Source organism: Sturnira hondurensis, unplaced genomic scaffold (assembly GCF_014824575.4).
Source record: "Sturnira hondurensis isolate 20B ecotype Veracruz unplaced genomic scaffold, ASM1482457v3 Scaffold0006474, whole genome shotgun sequence".
Lineage (NCBI taxonomy): Eukaryota > Metazoa > Chordata > Mammalia > Chiroptera > Phyllostomidae > Sturnira > Sturnira hondurensis.
Genome location: NW_028079105.1, coordinates 614343 through 631971, shown reverse-complemented (window position 1 = coordinate 631971; position 17629 = coordinate 614343). Strand labels below are relative to the sequence as shown.

Sequence of the window (17629 nt, the reverse complement as noted above, 5' to 3'; positions counted from 1 at the left end):
TGTCTCTTGTGGGTAAAAGAAAACTAAGCAACAAACAAACAAACAATCCAACACACACACACACAAAATAAAAAGTCAGGAGAGAGGAGGAATAAGCGAAACATTTGGGAAGAAAGGAAGAAGGACTAAAATCGGACAGAAAGAAATGAGAGGAACAAAGTATTGAAAGATAGAGCAAAGTACAATTTAGAAATATAAGATTACTTAGAAAAGAAGTTGCTAAAAAAAAATCTTCCCCTGTCGGTTTCAAACTGTCCAAACCAGTTTTTCTGTTTGCAGCAGGACCTGTCTGTGGGCTGGGATGCAGGCGCGCAAGCTTATGCACCCATGGCAGTCAGGCTACTGGTTTGGGATGTGGGCACCCGCACCCCCTTTTACTTCATCTGATTTTCCCTTTTTTTTTGCATAGGTTTTCTGCAGGGCCCAGAACTTTGAGGGCATTCCCACTAATACTGGTGCACAACTCTGGGTTTATCCCTGCCATTATTCATTTTCAGGGTTTCCTGCAAATTTCCCACCCAGCAGGTTGTTGTCCACAGTTGACTTAACTGGAGGACTTTTCAGGATATCCAAATCCTGCCAACTACACTAGTTGTATAACACAGGAGGTTGAGTCTGCGGATATTGACTATTGGTTCAGTCAGATAAGCTGAAAAATCCACAAGGAGGACTGGGTAGAATAGGCATTGCCTTTATTATTTACATTACAGTGAACTTCAGCAGTAGTAGTTTGGCAAGCAGGACCACACCCCCCCCCATGTCTCTTTTAAGGGGTCCCAGACAAAGGAGGCACGCATCCTGTTAAACTACATTACCTGAATGTAAAGAAAAGGTCAAGAAGTAGTCACAGGACAGAAAGCCACTCCCAAAGGTGGTGAGGAAGTTACAATCCATATTCGAAACAATACATCTTCCTTCTGGCTAGGGGCCCCCTAATCAGCCCTCAGCCCTGGGAAGGGAAAGGGCCATATCTATTGATTGAACAGTTGGTTAGAGCCTTGTCTTGATAAGCCAAGGTTTCAGGTTCAGTTGTGGGTTAGGTTACACACAAGAATCAACCAATGAATGCATAAATAAGTTGAACAGCAAACAGATGTGCCCCTGTTTCTCTCCCCTTCCACTTCCCTTTCTTCTTCCCTCCCTGTATCTCTCTCAAAAATCAATAAATTATTATTTTTTAAGTATATGCCTGAATATAAAAAAATGATCCTTTAGAAATAAGAGGGACTTACCATTTACTTGAATTTTTTATGAAGTTTCATATTGTGGAGGGATTTCTTAACTCTTTTTGAAACAGTAACCTTTGTTTTGGAAGAGAGTCCTTGCATTCATCCAAAGCTTGCTGGATATGCCAACAGTGTGAGGTCCCAACCACCTTTTACCCAGGCCATTTCTCTGGGATATCTGCAGTGAGATACCTTGCAGGATGAGGTGATATCTTCCTCTCACGACAAAAATCAGGCCTGCTTATTGTCTGTTATAAAACTGGTGCATTCCCATGTTCATTGTAACACACCTACTGTGTAGTCCTTTTGAAGGCATCCCCCTGGGATTTATTTGGGAAGGAGACCTGCTGCAAACATGCTAAGGTTCGCTGCTTGCTTTGTCTCTGACCCAGGAGTCTATCTTCTGCCAGCATTCATAAACCAAGAACAGATTAACTTAGTAGCTTGTAATCAAATCTCAGATCTAAGAGACCATTAGACTGAAACAGTCTCAGTAAATGAAAGTTTAGGAAGCTTATAGAGCTGACCTTACCTAATCAATCAAAATTCAAGGCAAAGGAATATAGTACATACTAGGAATTTTTCTTGGAGATAGACTTCATATTTACAAGTTTGGATGTCAGTATAATTCACGTCTTTTAGATATCATGAAAAAGCAATATAATAAGTAGTTCTTGAAATCATGAAATATGGACTAATGAAGTAAATAGCTGTCCATATAGTAAGAATGTGTTTTGTGAGAAACCACCAAATTGTCTTCCAGAGTGGGTGTACCATTTTGTATTCTCACAAGTAGTGAATGAGTGTTCCTATTGTTTCACATCCTCATCAGCTCTTTGTGTTGTCAGTGTCTGGATTTTAGCAATTCTGATAGGTGTGTGGTATCTCATTGATGGTTTAGTTTCCATTTTTCTTATGACATGCGATGGATGTCCTTATTTAGAATTTGTATATTTCTTTGGTGAGATACCTGTTAAAGTCTCCCCCCGCCTTTTTTTTTTTTTTTTTTTTCAAATTTTCACGTTAAATTTGTATTGCATTTGGGGAAGTAAAAATACAGCATAGGGAATATAGTCAATATTCTAACAACTGTGGTGACAGGTGGGTACTTGAAATATCTGGGGATCACTTTGTATAAAGAATATGATTAGCCTTTTTTTTACTGTTGAGTTTTAAGAGTGCTTTGTATTTTTGGTAACAGTCCTTTTACAAGTATTTTTTAGTCTGTAGCTTCTTACTCTTGATACTGTCTTTTGCAGAACAGAAATTTTTTAATTTTCGTGGAGTCTACCTTATTAATTATTTTTTAATATGTCTTATCTTTGCTGGTGTATATAAAAAGTTATCTCCATTGTTAAAGTCTTTTAGGTTTCTCATGTTATCATATAGGAGTTTTACAGTTTTCTGTGTTTTATATTTAGGTCTGTGATCCATTTTGAGTTAATTTTTGTGACAGTCACGAAGGCCGAGTCTAGATTTGTTTTTCTGCACATGGATGTCCAATTGTTCCAGCACCATTTGTTGAAAAGACTGTCTAATCTCCACAGCTCCAGGAGCGGCCTTTGCTCCTTTGTCAAAGATTAGTTATATTTATGTGGGTCTATATATGACTTCTCTGTTCTCTCTCATTGATCTGTTTGTTTTTTCATCAGTATCACACTGTCTTGATTACTGTAGCTTTATAGTGAGTCTTGAGTTCAACTAGTGTTAATACTCTTAACTTCAGTATTGTTGGCTATCCTGAGTCTTTTGCCTTTCCGTATGAACTTTAGAATGTGTCAATCCACAAAATAACTTGCTGGTAATTTTATTGGGTTGGCAAATTTATTGAATTTATAGATCAAGTTGGAAACAACTGACAGCTCAACAATATTGAGCCTTCCACTATCCACAGACATTAGTAATTTTTTAAAAAGATTTTATTTATTTATCTTTAGAGGCGAAGGGAAGGAGAGAGGGAGAAAAATATCAATGTATGGTTGCCTCTCGTGTGTCCCCTCCTGGGAACTGGCCTACAACCCAGGCATGTGCCCTGACTGGGAATTGAACCATGATCCTTTGGTTCACAGGCCTGCACTCAATCCACTGAGCTACACCAGCCAAGGTAGTAATTTTTACTAGAAGGCAGGGATAAGCTGAAAAGTTGGTCACTTAGAAATAGCTGTAGCAAAAGGTCTGAAATATAGAAAGTTGAAACTGGACTGATGAAAGGCTGAAAATCTGTTGATTTTTCTTTCCTATTTTCTTTTCCTCATTTCCATGGATGATTAAGATCTTTTTATAGCCTTAAAGATTTAAAAGATTATATTTTTAAATCTTACTTTGAAAATTTTATCTAAACTGACAAAATACTGTAAGTCTTAATTTCCTGAGTTTCTCCAAAGAGATCTATAACAAAACACTCAGAAGTTCACAGAATTGGAGTACAAATATTATTAATATGTATTGGTTCCCAAGCAAATACAAGATGCTGATAGAATTTGATCTTAATGGATGGTATTTCTCTCAACCTTTTGTAATTCATTTAACTTGAGTCACATACATACACAATTGTATCTTGTTATGATTGTCTACTCTCGGATTATGTATTTTCAGGGAATAAAGAACATTTCTGCTGTTCTTTATGGCACGTGTTACCATATTTCCAGAAAAAGCATTTGGGTACTTTTTGTCATTTTGTCTGAGATAAAAACTTACTTTTAAAAATAATGGTATTATGTAAATTAAGCCTTTTTAGTATCTAGAAACGCTCCATTTACAAATGTAATGGCATGAATACAGAGGTGTTTATAATTACAACATACTTTAATTTTTTTTCTTTTTAAACAGTTTTTACCCACCTGTTGATGAGCCAGCCATTGGAAGTAAAAATATTGATCTGTCAGAACGGCAGGAAAGGAAACAGATCTTCAAAGGGAAAACATTTATATTTCTAAATGCCAAGCAGGTAATGTTCTAAGCTAAATTTTCCTAAAGAAAACATTACATACCAGGACAAATTACTACTGTTTTCAATAGTTGTTAATGCATTTTCTTTTGAGATTTTTGCATAGAGTTTTGACATGGAATAAAAAACTGCCCAGACCTGCCCTTTATATTATATAATCATATACATAGATATTATAATATTCCTTAACATCTGTCAGTTGGCCTAGTAAGTTTATATAAATGTGCAAGTTGGCAGGGGACGGGACTGTTCTAACAGTTTAAGTTCTAGTGTGCTGGGTTAGTAAACAGGTGTTGAATGTCTTTCTTGTTCTGAAGTGGGGTTTCCAGGAGTTTCTGTTGCAGGTGGGAAACCTTGCCAGTTGGCCCTGCAGACAGTATGATGTTCCAGGGCTGTGGAGGTGCCTGTGAAGCAGGGATTTTCTCAGAATGGTGCTTCACATTGTCTTCTCAAGAAGCAGGACCAATTCCATGTCCATTTTTTATTTTACTGTCAAATCAAATTCTTACAATTTTTAGATTGTACTCAAAAAATTAATTGTGGCTATTTTATTAGTTTTTTTTTCATTTTTAGCATAAAAAATTAAGTTCAGCAGTTGTTTTTGGAGGAGGAGATGCTAAGTTGATTACAGAAGAAAATGAAGAAGAATGTTTCTTTTTGGCTCCTGGAACTTGTGTTGTTGATATAGGAATAACAAATTCACAGAGCTTAATTTCTGACTCTCAGAAAAAATGGATTCATTCAATTATAGATATGCTCCAAAGGTAATTTATTATTCTTTTTTTTGGTACTTTATTATTCTTTATTAGTAAAAAGAAATGTGCAAATAGGTGGTTTTATAGGTGACTTATGTTGTACTCTACACAACAATGAAAAAGTAAGTACAATAATTATTACAAAGATTTTATTATGTATGGTACTTGTACTTTGTTTAAGGATCTTTTTCTATTGATAGATCATATTATTCACCTATATTTTTCACTAGTATTTTGATATTTTATTTTGAAATTTGTTTTTAATCTACCTGGAGTAGATTCTGTTTATATTATAGGTCAACAATGCATGGGCACAGTTTGGCTTTATCCTCCTTCACTGATCAACACCACATTAACATCCTCATGTCCAGCAGAACAAGATTTCTTTTCTGCTCTTCTTCAGAAGCAGCCTGGCTATTCTTGGCTCTTTATTTTTCTAGATGCATTTTAGAGTCATTTTTCTGAGAAACCTTGTTGGGAATTGGTTTAGGAATTTCATTAAATCCACAAATCAATTTGAGAAGCATTAACGATTTTTATAATTTCTCTATAGAGATCATAAATACCTTTTTTTTAGGTATTCCTAGATAGTACATATTTTCTGGTAGATATTATATATGTGGTATGTGTAATATAAATATATGATATTTCTTTAAATATATTTTCTAATTGTTCACTGTTGATGGATAGGAATTCAGCTGAAATTTAGATACTGTTCTTATATCCTGCCACCTTGCTGGGTTCCCCTTGTAATTCTAATAGTTAATTGATGGGGGTTTTTTGTATAAATCTTATCTGTAAATAATGACATTTCTATTGTATTTTTAATCCTTATGCTTCTGATACTTTACTCTTTCTCTATGTTGTATGCCCACTGGGATCTTTAGAGCAATGTTGAAAGAGAGTGCTGATAGTAGCCACATATGTTTACACTGTTTGCACGTCTAAGATGACAAAATGTCTGTATAGCATTATTGTTAAATATGTATTTAAAATGTTTCAATTTTATTTTATATAGCCAATCTTTATAACTAATTTACATGGTAATATTTTCAAAAACATTAGTAGGATAGTGTTTCAAAAACATTAGTAGGATATCAAAACATTGATAGATTTAATATCAATTTTAAATTGCCTTAATTATAAGTAGGTATATGTGGTCGCTTATTTATAATACTTTTTAAAATCTATTTTTTCAGTATAATATTATAATCACACAGTTGAACTCGAAGTTAACCCAGTCAATACATTCAAAAAAACAAATGTTAAAGCACCTGAAAAAGACCTTTTAAACTACTGTGGCCACTTACAATATCTTATAATGAGTACTAAAAAGGAGTTTTGTAATTCTTAAAATTTGAGGTATAGTTTCTATAGAGCACTATATTAAATTATTTTTGTTTCATAAATTCAATCATTACCCACATTATAGAATAACAGAAGATAGATTCACCATAAGATACCTTAACACATGTAAATATGGTAAAATGATCACTAAACTTTAAATCGTAACACATATAGATTCAGCTTATATATATTTTTATACTTCCCTCCCTCCTCTTTTCCCCAGCTTCTTCTTTCTCTCTTCTGAATTTTCTCTTAGGATTTTAGTAATCATAGGTTTGTTTGTAAAAAATCTTTATTGCTTCATGTGGGTATTGTTTCCTTTTTCTTCATAAAATTATAGAATTTTAAAACTGAAGGATCTGTATCCTTTACTCTAGACCTTTATAGATGAAATAACTGAGTTAGTAAAACATGGTAGACTTGCCCAGTGTCACATTGCTCATTGAGTAAGCCAGCACTCTATATTTGAAATTCTGTCCATACCATAAAATGTACCTCTTGGGAGTATCAGTGGGGAGATAGATTCAGCTTGACATCATCTTAATAAATTTGTTAGTTGGAATATATTGTCATACTTAAAGCATTTTATTCTTTTAGGCAAGGTCTTAGACCTATTCCTGAAGCAGAAATTGGATTGGCAGTTATTTTCATGACTACAGAGAATTACTGTAATCCTCAGGGCCAGCCCAATACAGGTAATTAAAGCATTATTTTACTGAATCTTTAGCAACTTTATTTATTATGTAAATTAATAAACAGGCTGTATGCACATTATTATATACTTGCTAGGGGTGACCATTTCAACATCTTTTAAAACTCATCTTTTCCACCCTGGCTAGTGTAGCTCAGTGGATTGAGCGCAGGCCTGCGAACCACACGATCGCAGTTCAGTTCCGAGTCAGGGCACATGCCTGGGTTGGAGGCCAGTTCCCAGCGGGGGACTCATGAGAGACAACCATACATTGATATTTCTCTCCTCCTCTCTTTTCCTTCCCATCTAAAGATAAATAAATAAAATCTTTAAAAAAAGAGTATTAAAAAAATAATAAAACTCACCTTTTCCATTCAGTCACTTACTCATTTGATAAATATTTGTGTCTACTGCATACTGGGCACTATTCTAAGTCCTGAAGATACATTGGTGAACAAAGTAAACTAGTTACCTTTTATTGTGAACTTTATATTCTAAATGTCAGGATTCAGACAGTTAATAGGCAAGCAAACAGACACTTCTGATAAAGTCTTTTAGGGCCAAGTACAAAGATAAAGCTAAAACACGGTGAGATGGTAGTGATTTGGAGCGGACTGTTGTAGGTGGTGGTCAGGAGGGGTCTCACTGAGGATGTAACATTGGTGACTCAGGCCCTCTGCATACAGGAAAAGGCCACTGGGGGGATCTAGGGAGCAGAGTGCTAGGGAGAAGGACCCGATCACAATGGCATTTGCATGGAGAATGGATTCCAGGATCCAGAATGGGAGTAGGGATATGAGTGGAAAGTTATCATAGAGGTCCAGGTGGGAGTGCCAGGGGCCTTAGACTGTGGTGGCAGCCATGGAAAAGCAGTATAGCTTCAGGGCATATTTTGGAAACAGCCTGTAGTTTTTGGTACAAGTCACTGGTTGCTGGTGGCGCTGTTACTGAGATGAGAGATGCAGACTGTAGTCAGCTCAGAGCTGACTCTCATAGCTGGTATACTGGGAGGCAGCAGCACTTGCCCCTTTGTTATTTAAAATACATTCCTCTGCTTTTGAAAATAAGCTGATGTTGTCATCATGATGATTTATTTATTCTTCTCTGCTTGCTTTTGTACCCTAGATATTTTTATGTTTTTTCTCCCTAGGAACTCTCTCTTCTCCTCTTTATCTGCCTATGAGAGCATCCATTCTGTATTACTGTATACATTTATTTTTCTGTAGTTACTTATTAGCAATTATTGGACTTGGTTAAAGAAGACAGCATTACCTCATCATGCACCCAGGGGTATTGTTCACATTGTGGCCCACTGAATGGCCACCTATGGAGTTGAACAGTATTCCTTCTGAGTGGCTACAGTCTGCCACCTGGCTTAGGTTAGGAATTTGCTAAACTAGATTTTGGAAGGAGTGAGCCATTAGAGCAGGGGTGTCAAACTCATTTTTACCGGGGCCCCCATCAACCACTCAGTTGCCTTCAAAGGGCCAAAATAATTTTAGGATTGTATAAATGTAACTACTCCTTAACTGTTGAAATTAAGGAGTTGAAATTACGTTCGACCCTTTGAAGGCAGCCATGAGGCTGATATGGTCCCTAGTGAAAATGAGTTTGACACCCCTGCATTAGAGCCTAATGACCAGGAATTGCTTAGGTGTATAGGTCATTACTAGTAATGTTTAGTAATAGTGATAGCTGTCTCTTGAGTTTGCAGACACTGAAGCAAGCAATTTACATACATCATCAAAATTTGGCCTGCACAATGAATTTTTAAGATAGATGACATCATCTGCATTTTATAGTTTAGGGAACTGATGTACAAAGGGGTTAAGAAAGTGGAGGTCACATAGCAAATCATTTGATTCAAACTAACTCTTAAGTGAAAGCTATTCTGATTTAATTACTCTGCAGTGCAGATACTTTGTGAAGTTTTGAAAAATGGTGTTGGGTGATGGGGAGCAAAACTGAAAGGATAGATGTCTGAAGAAATTTGACAGGCTAGTATTTTACTATGGATAAGAATGCTTATTCTCCTGATATCTCTGCCCTTCCCATTCAGCACACTAGGTATAATATTCTGTCTGTATGTAGCTAACCTTCAACTGAAAAGTTTTATTTTTTTTCTTTTTTAATATATTTTATTGATTATGCCATTACAGTTGTCCTCCCCCCCTCATTCCCTTCCACTGTGCACACCCCCTCACCCACCATTCCACCCCTTTAGTTTATGTCCACGTGTCTCAAGTTCTTTAGATTCTATATTTCTCCTACTATTCTTGCCCTCCCCCTTACCTATTTTCTCCCTACTGTCTATGCTACTTATTCTCTGCCCCCCCCCTTCTCCTCCTCCCACTCCCCTGTTGCTAACGCTTCATGTGATCTTCATTTCTGTGGTTCCGCTCCTGATCTAGCTGTCTTCTTAGTTTGCTTTTGTTTTAGGTGTGGTTTTTAATAACTGTGAGTTTGCTGGCCTTTCACTGTTTGTGTTTTTCATCTTCTTTTTATTAGATAAGTCCCTTTAACATTTCATATAATAAGGGATTTGTGGTGATGAACTCCTTGAATTTGACCTTATCTGAGAAGCACTTTATCTGCCCTTCCATTCTAAATGAAAGCTTTGCTGGATAGAGCAATCTTGGATGTAGATCTTTGGATTTCATGACTTGGAATACTTCTTTCCAGCCCCTTCTTGCCTGTAAGGTCTCTTTTGAGAAATCAGCTGACAGTCTGATGGGCGCTCCTTTGTAGGTGACTGTCTCCTTATCTCTTGCTGCTTCTAGGACTCTTCTTCATTTTAATTTTGGCTTATGTAATTATGATGTGCCTTGGTGTGTTCCTTCTTGGGTCCAACTTCTTTGGGACTCTCTGAGCTTCCTGGACTTCCTAGAAGTCTACTTCCTTTGCCAGATTGGGGAAGTTCTCCTTTATTATTTGCTCAAATAAGTTTTCCACTTGTGGCTGTTCCTCTTCCTCTTCTGGTACCCCTATAGTTCGGATGTTGGAATGTTTAAAGATGTCCTGGAGGTTCCTAAGCCTCTCCTCATTTTTTTTTTTAATTCTTGTTTCTTCATTCTTTTCTGTTTGGTCATTTCTTTCTTCCTTCTGGTCCATTCCCTTGATTTGAGTCCCAGTTTCCTTTCCATCACTATTGGTTTCCTGTGCATTTCCCTTCATTTCAATTAGTTTAGCCTTCATTTGTTCCTCTAATTTGTGACTAAAATCCACCAGTTCTGTGAGCATCCTGATCACCAGTGTTTTGAACTGTGCATCTGATAGGTTGGCTATTTCTTGCTTGCTTAGAGTTATCGGCTCTGGGGCTTTGAGTTCTTCTTGAGCCATGATGTTTTGGTCTGTTCGCACCTGTTCTGTGTGAGGGGCAGAGCCGTAGGTGTTCACCAGTTCGGGGCAACTCAGTTGCTGGGTTATGACTCTCGCTGTATGTGGGGGTGGGGTCAGAGAGGGGCAATGGCGGTCCCCTCTGCTGCTCCCCACCACTGGGGCCTGCGCGGGCCATCTCACTGCTCACTCCTTCGCCTGGTTTATAGGTCTGGCTGAATGGTTCATTGTCGTTGGACTTCAGTATAGTTCAATTTCCTGTGTTTGGTTGCGTTTTTGTTACTAAAACTTTGTTGTTTTTAAATTGGTTGTGCGAGGAGGCACAGTGTTTCCACCTACACCTCCATTTTGGCCAAAAGTGTGAAGAGTTTTAAGTGCTTATGAAGTTTCTAGTATGTCCAAATCACTTATCTTGCTGGAATTGTGCTATGTTGAGTATTTCCCCAAAATTATGACTAACATTTCCAGAATACGTCCTCAGAGTCAAAGCTAAAGACAACTTCTCAGCCTCTTAGAGAGAAGTGCTGCATTGTGGATACCAGAGAGAGTCTTCTTAGAGGAGCTGTACTGCCTCAGAAATAGCATATGATAATAGGTGTTGTTTTATTGACAGTGATTTCTGTTCTGTTATAGGAAAAAAAAACCTGTCAATAATTTCAGGCTTTTGACAGCACATCACAAAACATATTAAAACAGGCCTGGTGTGGTTCTGTGGATTGAGTGTCAGCCTGCAAACCAAAGGGTCACTGCTTCAATTCCCAGTCCAGGGCACGTGCCTGGGTTGCCAGCCAGGTTCCCCAGCAGGGGGTATGCAAGAGGCAACACACATTGATGCTTGTCTCCCTCTCTTTCTCCTATTCTTCTCCTCTCTCTAAAAATAAATAAATAAGATCTTTTAAAAAATGTTAAAACAAACAGAATGACATATCTCCACCTGTCCCAGCCCCTGTTTGGGACAGCTGTCCTCTATCTGTTAGAAAACTAGTTTTCATCTACATAAATGTTTAAGAAATATTTTTTAATGCAATTCACATTCTCCATAATTCATGATATTCTGGGATATGGCCAGGGCATCTTTTTTTATTGTTGTGGTGGTCGTGGCAGTTTGTTTGTTTTGATTGATTTTATGCTCCTGTTTCTCATACAAGTGCCAAAAACCACTAGGCTAGAATATCTAGGAAAGAACTAACTATAGAGGAGCATTCTTATATGTAAATGGAAGAGTTGCTCCTACTACAGATTTCAGTCATCCCTCATTCTGACAAGACCTAAAGTTCTTCCTCTGCAGCTGCTGCTCCAGAGGCCTGTTGCCATCCCTGCCCACAGTCATTGCCCTGTGAGAAACCTATATGTCTGTCTGTGTTGAGGGCCGTTTGGTGCTTCCAGTGGAGGTCCTGCCTCCATACTCATCTTAATAGTTGACATTTCACTTTCCCACTGCAGTCACCTTCTTTAAAACTTTTGATACTCATTATCATTAGAGTAAATCCCTAACTCTCAGCCTAGACTTCTGAGCCCTCAAAAGTTTAGCTTTAGCTCATTTCTCCTTATCTTCACCTTCTTTTAAAAAAACACATCCTTACAGAATATACTGCTGTATTGTTTACAGTCCTCATCCTCCTTGACCTTGCTAATCATGGTCCTAGAATGCCAGCACTGCTGTTCCAAATTTGATTCACTCCACAGATGATCCATCTCCTTCAGGGAGTTCTTCTGAGTTGTTTTCTCTGCCATAATTCTCCTCCAAGTCAGAATTAATTATTCTCTTTTCTATACCCCAGTAACTTTTGTTTGCATTCCAGTTAGATTTTCTTTCTACTTTGAAATACAACTGGCTGTTTTATGCCTCTTTCAGTTTCTGGATTGATTGTAAACTCTTGTTAACTTTCTCTGACAGCACCAAGCACATGACTTGTTTGTAGGAGGTATGAATATCAATTGAACTAGGTTATTCGTACTGGCAAGATTATCTCTGCCAGTGTGGAGGAACAACATTTTATCATCCACATTTAGATACGTATTTATGGCCGCCCTAGATATCATTCAATCTGTCTTTTGGGGGGGGATTAATTTTTTATTTAATTCTTGTTCAAGTACACTTTTGCATCCCCCACTCCCATCCCAGGCAAACCCCTGGTACTCCCCACCCCCCTTAGTTGTCCTCCATGTGTCCTTTATACTAGTTTCTTTGAATCTTTCCCCTTTTCCCCTGAAATTGTCTCCACTCTCCCCTCTGGTCCCTGTCAGCCTATTCTGAATTTCAGAGTCTTTGGTCATATTTTGCTTGGTTGTTTGTTTTGTTGTTTAAGGTCCTGTTAAAGGTGAGATCATATGGTATTTGTCTTTCACCACATGGCTTATTTCACTCAGCATAATGCTCTCCACTTCCATCCATGATGTTGCAAAGGGTAGGAGCTCCTTCTTTCTTTCTGCTGCATAGAATTCCATGGTGTAAATGTACCATAGTTTTTGGATCCATTCATTTCCTGATGGGCATCTAGGTTGCTTCCAACTCTTGGCTATTGTAAATTGTGCTTCGATGAACACCGGGGTGCATAGGTTCTTCTGGATTGGTGTTTTAGGGTTCTTAGGATATACTCCTAACAGTGGAATTGCTGGGTCAAAAGCCATGTCCATTTTTAGTTTTCTTAGAAAATTCCATACTGTTTTCCATAGTGATTGTACCAGTCTGCAATCCCACCAAAGTGAACCGAGGTCCCCTTTTCCCCACAACCCCTCAAACATTTGTTGTTTGTTGCTTTGTTTATGATGGACATTCTGACCAGTGTAAGGTGGTATCTTATTGTGGTTTTAATTTGCATCTCTGATAGCTAGCGATATCAAGCATCTTTTCATGTGTCTCTGGATCCTCTGTATGTCCTCCTTGGAGAAGGGTCTGTTCAAGTCCTTTGCCCATTTTTTAATTGGGTTGCTTGTCTTAGAGTGGAGTCGAGTAAGTTCTTTGTATATTTTGGAGATTAAACCTTTGTCTGAGGTATCATTGGCAAATACGTTTTCTCAAACAGTTGCTTCTCTTTTTATCTTAAAGCTTCTTTAACTGTGCAGAAACTTTTTATTTTGATGAGATCCCATTTGTTTATTCTTTCCTTTATATTCCTTGCTCTAGGGGACATATCAGTAAAAATGTTGCTGCGTAAAATATCTGAGATTTTCCTACCAATGTTCTCTAGGACTTTAACGGTTTCACGGCTTAAATTTAAGTCTTTTATCCACCTTGAATTTATTTTGGTCTATGGTGTAAGTTTGTACTCAAGTTTCATTTTTTTGCACATAGCCGTGCAGTTCACCCAGCACCATTTGTTGAAGAGGCTGTTTTTACTCCATTTTATGTTATTGCCCCCTCTATCGAATATTAATTGACTGTAGAGAGTTGGGTTTAATTCTGGGGTTTCTGTTCTGTTCCATTGGTCTATGTGCCTGTTTTTTTGCCAGTACCAGGCTGTTTTGATTACAGTGACCTTGTAATACACTTTGATGTCAGGTATTGTGATCCCTCCTACTTTGTCCTTCCTTCTCAAAATTGTGGCTGCTATTCGGGGTCTTTTATGATTCCATATAAATTTTTGAAGTGTTTGTTCTATGTCTGTGAAATATGCCATTCGCACTTTAATAGGTATTGCATTGAATCTGTAAATTGCTTTGGGTAGTGTGGATATTTTGATGATATTAACTCTACCAATCCATGAACATGGTATTTGTTTCCATTTGTTTATTTCTTCCTTGATTTCTTTCTTCAGTATTGTGTAGATTTCTGCATACAGGTCTTTTACCTCCTTGGTTAGGTTTATTCCCAGATATTTTATTTTTCTTTTTGCTATATCGAATGGGATTTTTTTCTTGATTTCTGCTTCTGCTGATTCATTGTTAGTATATAAAAATGCCTTTGATTTCTGGATGTTGACTTTGTATCCCGCTGTTTTGCCAAATTCGTTTATTAGGTGGAGCAGTTTCTGGATGTATTCTATAGGATTTTCCATGTACACTATCATGTCATTTGCAAACAATGCCAGTTTTGTTTCCTCCTTTCCAATTTCGATGCCTTTTATTTCCTTTTCTTTTCTGATCACTGTGGCTAGAACTTCCAATACTATATTGAATAGAAGTGGTGAAAGTGGACAACATTGTCTTGTTCCTGATCTTAGTGGAAAAAATTTTAGTTCTTGGCCATTGAGTATGATGTTGGCTGTAGGTCTCTCGTATATGGCCTTTATTATATTGAAGAATGCTCCCTCTAATCCCACTTTTCTGAGTGCCTGTATCATAAATGGGTCTTGTATCTTCTCAAAAGCTTTTTCTGTGTCTATTGATGTGATCATGCGGTTTTTGTCTTTGCTTTTGTTTCTGTGATGTATTACATTTACTGATTTCAGGATATTAAACCATCCTTGCATCCCTGGGACGAATCCCACTTAGTCATGATATATGATCTTTATAATATGTTGTTGGATGCGATTTGCCAATATTTTGTGGAGGATTTTAGCATCTATGTTCATCAGCGATATTGGCCTGAACTTTTCTTTCTTTGTTGTGTCTCTATCTGGTTTTGGAATTAGGATGATGCTGGCTTCATAAAAAGAGTTTGACAGTTTTCCATCATTTTGGAATTTTTGGAATAGTCTGTGAAGAGTAGAGGTCTGTTAAGAACAAAATAGTCTGTGAAGAACAGAATAGAGTCTGTTAGCTCTTCCTTAAATGCTTTGTAGAATTCTCCTGTGAAACCATCTGGTCCAGGGCTTTGTGATGGAAGTTTTTTGATTACTGCTTCAATTTCATCTGCTGTTATTGGTCTGTTCAGGCTTTCTACTTCTTCTTCATTGAGTTTTAGAAGATTATATTTTTCTAGAAATTTGTCCATTTCACCTAGGTTTTTAGATTTCTTGGCATACAGTTCTTCATAGTAATTTCTTACAATTCCTTCTACTTCTGTGGGGTCAGTTGTAATCTCTCCTCTTTCTTTTCTGATTGTGTTTATTTGGGTCCTCTCTCTTCTTTTCTTGATGAGCCTACCTAAAGGCTTGTCAATTTTGTGTATCTTTTCAAAAACCAGCTCCTGCATTCATTGATCCTTAGAATTGTGCTTTTAGTCTGTATGTCATTTAATTCTGCTCTGGTCTTGGTTATTTCCTTCCTTCTACTTGCTCTGGGCTGTCTTTGTTGTTGTTGCTCAAGTTCTTGGAGGTATCAGATTAGGTTGTTTGTTTGGAATGTTTCTATCTTCTTTAGGTAAGCCTGTATTGCTATGAACTTCCCTCTCAGGACTGCCTTCGCTGTGTCCTGTAAGTTTTGGGTTGTTGTGAGTTCATTTTCATTTGTTTCCAGAAACTTTTTGATTTCTTCCCTAATTTAATTCTTGACCCATTTGTTGTTGAATAGCATACCATTCAGTCTCCATGATTTTGGGTGGGTTGGGTTTTTTCCCTTGAGGTTGGTTTCTAGTTTCAGTCCCTTGTGGATGGATAAAATGCTTGGTATGATATCAATTTTCCTGAATTTGTTGAGACTCGTTTTGTGTCCTTTCATGTGGTCTGTCTTTGAAAATGTTCCATGTGCATTTGAAAAGAATGTGTATTTAGCTTCTTTGGGATGAAGGGCTCTATATGTATCAGTGAGGTCCATTTCATCTAGGGTGTTGTTTAATGCCACAATATCTTTGTTGATATTTTGTTTGGAAGATCTGTCCATTTTTGACAGTGGGGTGTTAAAATCCCCTACTATAATTGTGTTGCTGTCAATATCTTTCTTGAGGTCCTCTAGGATTTTCTTTATATATTTGGGTGCTCCCTATGTTGGGTGCATGTATATTTATGATGTTAATGTCTTCTTGGTGGATTTTTCCTTTGAGTATTATGAAGTGACTTTCTCGGTCTCACTTTATGGCCCTTTTTTTGACGTCTATTTTGTCTGATATGAGAATTGCTATCCCGGCTTTTTTTTTCTTGGAAAATTTGTTTCCAGCCTTTCACTTTTAGTCTGTGATGGTCTTTTGACCTGAGGTGGGTCTCTTGTAGGCAGCATATGTGTGGGCCATGCTTTCTTATCCATTCAGCTATTCTATGTCTTTTGATTGGAGCATTTAATACATTTACGTTTAATGTCATTATTGATAGGTACTTATTCATTGCCATTTTTATAACTGTGTTCCTCTCTGTCTCTCTGTGTTTCTTCCTTTCCTTCAAGCAGTCTTTTGGCATATCTTCCGGAGTTGGTTTGGTGGAGGCGGATTCTTTTAGACTTCTTTTTTATTGGAAGCTCTTTATTTGGCCTTCTATCTTGATTGAGAGCCTTGCTGGGTAAAGTAGCCTTGGTTGTAGGTCTCTGTTTCTCATTACTTAGAATATTTCTTGCCATTCTCTTCTTGCTTGGAGTGTTTCCATTGAGAAGTCTGTAGCTCACCTGATTGTGGCTGCCTGTTATGTTACTTCCTTTTCCTCCCTTGCTGCCTTTAAGATTCTCTCTTTGTCTTGGAATTTTGCCATTTTAATGATGATGTGTCTGAAGTGGGCCTCTTTGGGTTCCTCTTGATTGGGACTCTTTGTGATTCCTGGATGTGTGTGACTTTTTCTCTCATCAAATTAGAAAAATTTACCTCATTATTTTTTCAAATACGTTTTCTATCCTTTGTTCTTCCTGTTGTCCTTCTGGTATTCCTATTATTTGGATATTATTACACTTCATATCGTCTTGCATTTCTCTTTATTCTTCCTCATTCTTTCTGAGCCTCTTTTGCTTTTCTTGCTCCGTCTTGGAGATTCTTTCTATTCTGTCCTCTAACTCACTGATGCAATCTTCTTCCTCATTGATCCTGCTTTTCATACCTTCTACTGTGTTCTTCAGTTCAGAAATTGCATTCTTCATTTCCTCTTGACCTTTGCTGGTGTTTTCTATTTCCTTTTTCCTGTTGATATAGTTTGTGGTTAGTTCATTGTAGCTCCCCTGTAGTTCTGGTAGCTCATTGTAAGCTCTTTGAATTTCCTAATAACCAGTGCTTTGAATTCAGTATCTGATAGTTAACTTGACTTTCTTTCATCTAACATTCTTTCGGAGCCTTCCTCCTTTCACTTCCTGTCCTTTCCTTTCCATTTCTTTCCTTTGGGGTTGTTTTTTGCCTTCCCATTGTTTGTGAGCCTCTTCTTGTTAGCCTCAGCCTCTTAAATTGATCTGTTTTGACTCCTCGTGTTTATGGTGTGAACTTATGTGGTGCAGTGCCTGTGAAAATCAGTGGTGCAGACTCCTTTGGTTATCCTGGTGTTTTCTGTTTCCACCTATTCCTTTCTTTCCTTTTTTTTTGTGTGATCAGTTTGAGGGG

At 37.4% G+C, this 17629-nt stretch overlaps 1 protein-coding gene across 6 annotated transcripts in view; it reads left to right on the top strand.

The window, feature by feature from the left end:
- Positions 1-17629, top strand: part of NBN (nibrin) — a 68958-nt gene that overhangs the window by 14951 nt on the left and 36378 nt on the right. For all 6 annotated transcript variants that reach the window (XM_037049332.1, XM_037049335.1, XM_037049338.1 and 3 more), the window contains exons 6-8: positions 4056-4173; positions 4747-4937; positions 6873-6970. In XM_037049332.1, the coding sequence (XP_036905227.1) occupies positions 4056-4173; positions 4747-4937; positions 6873-6970 (407 nt within the window). The remainder of the gene's footprint in view (positions 1-4055; positions 4174-4746; positions 4938-6872; positions 6971-17629) is intronic.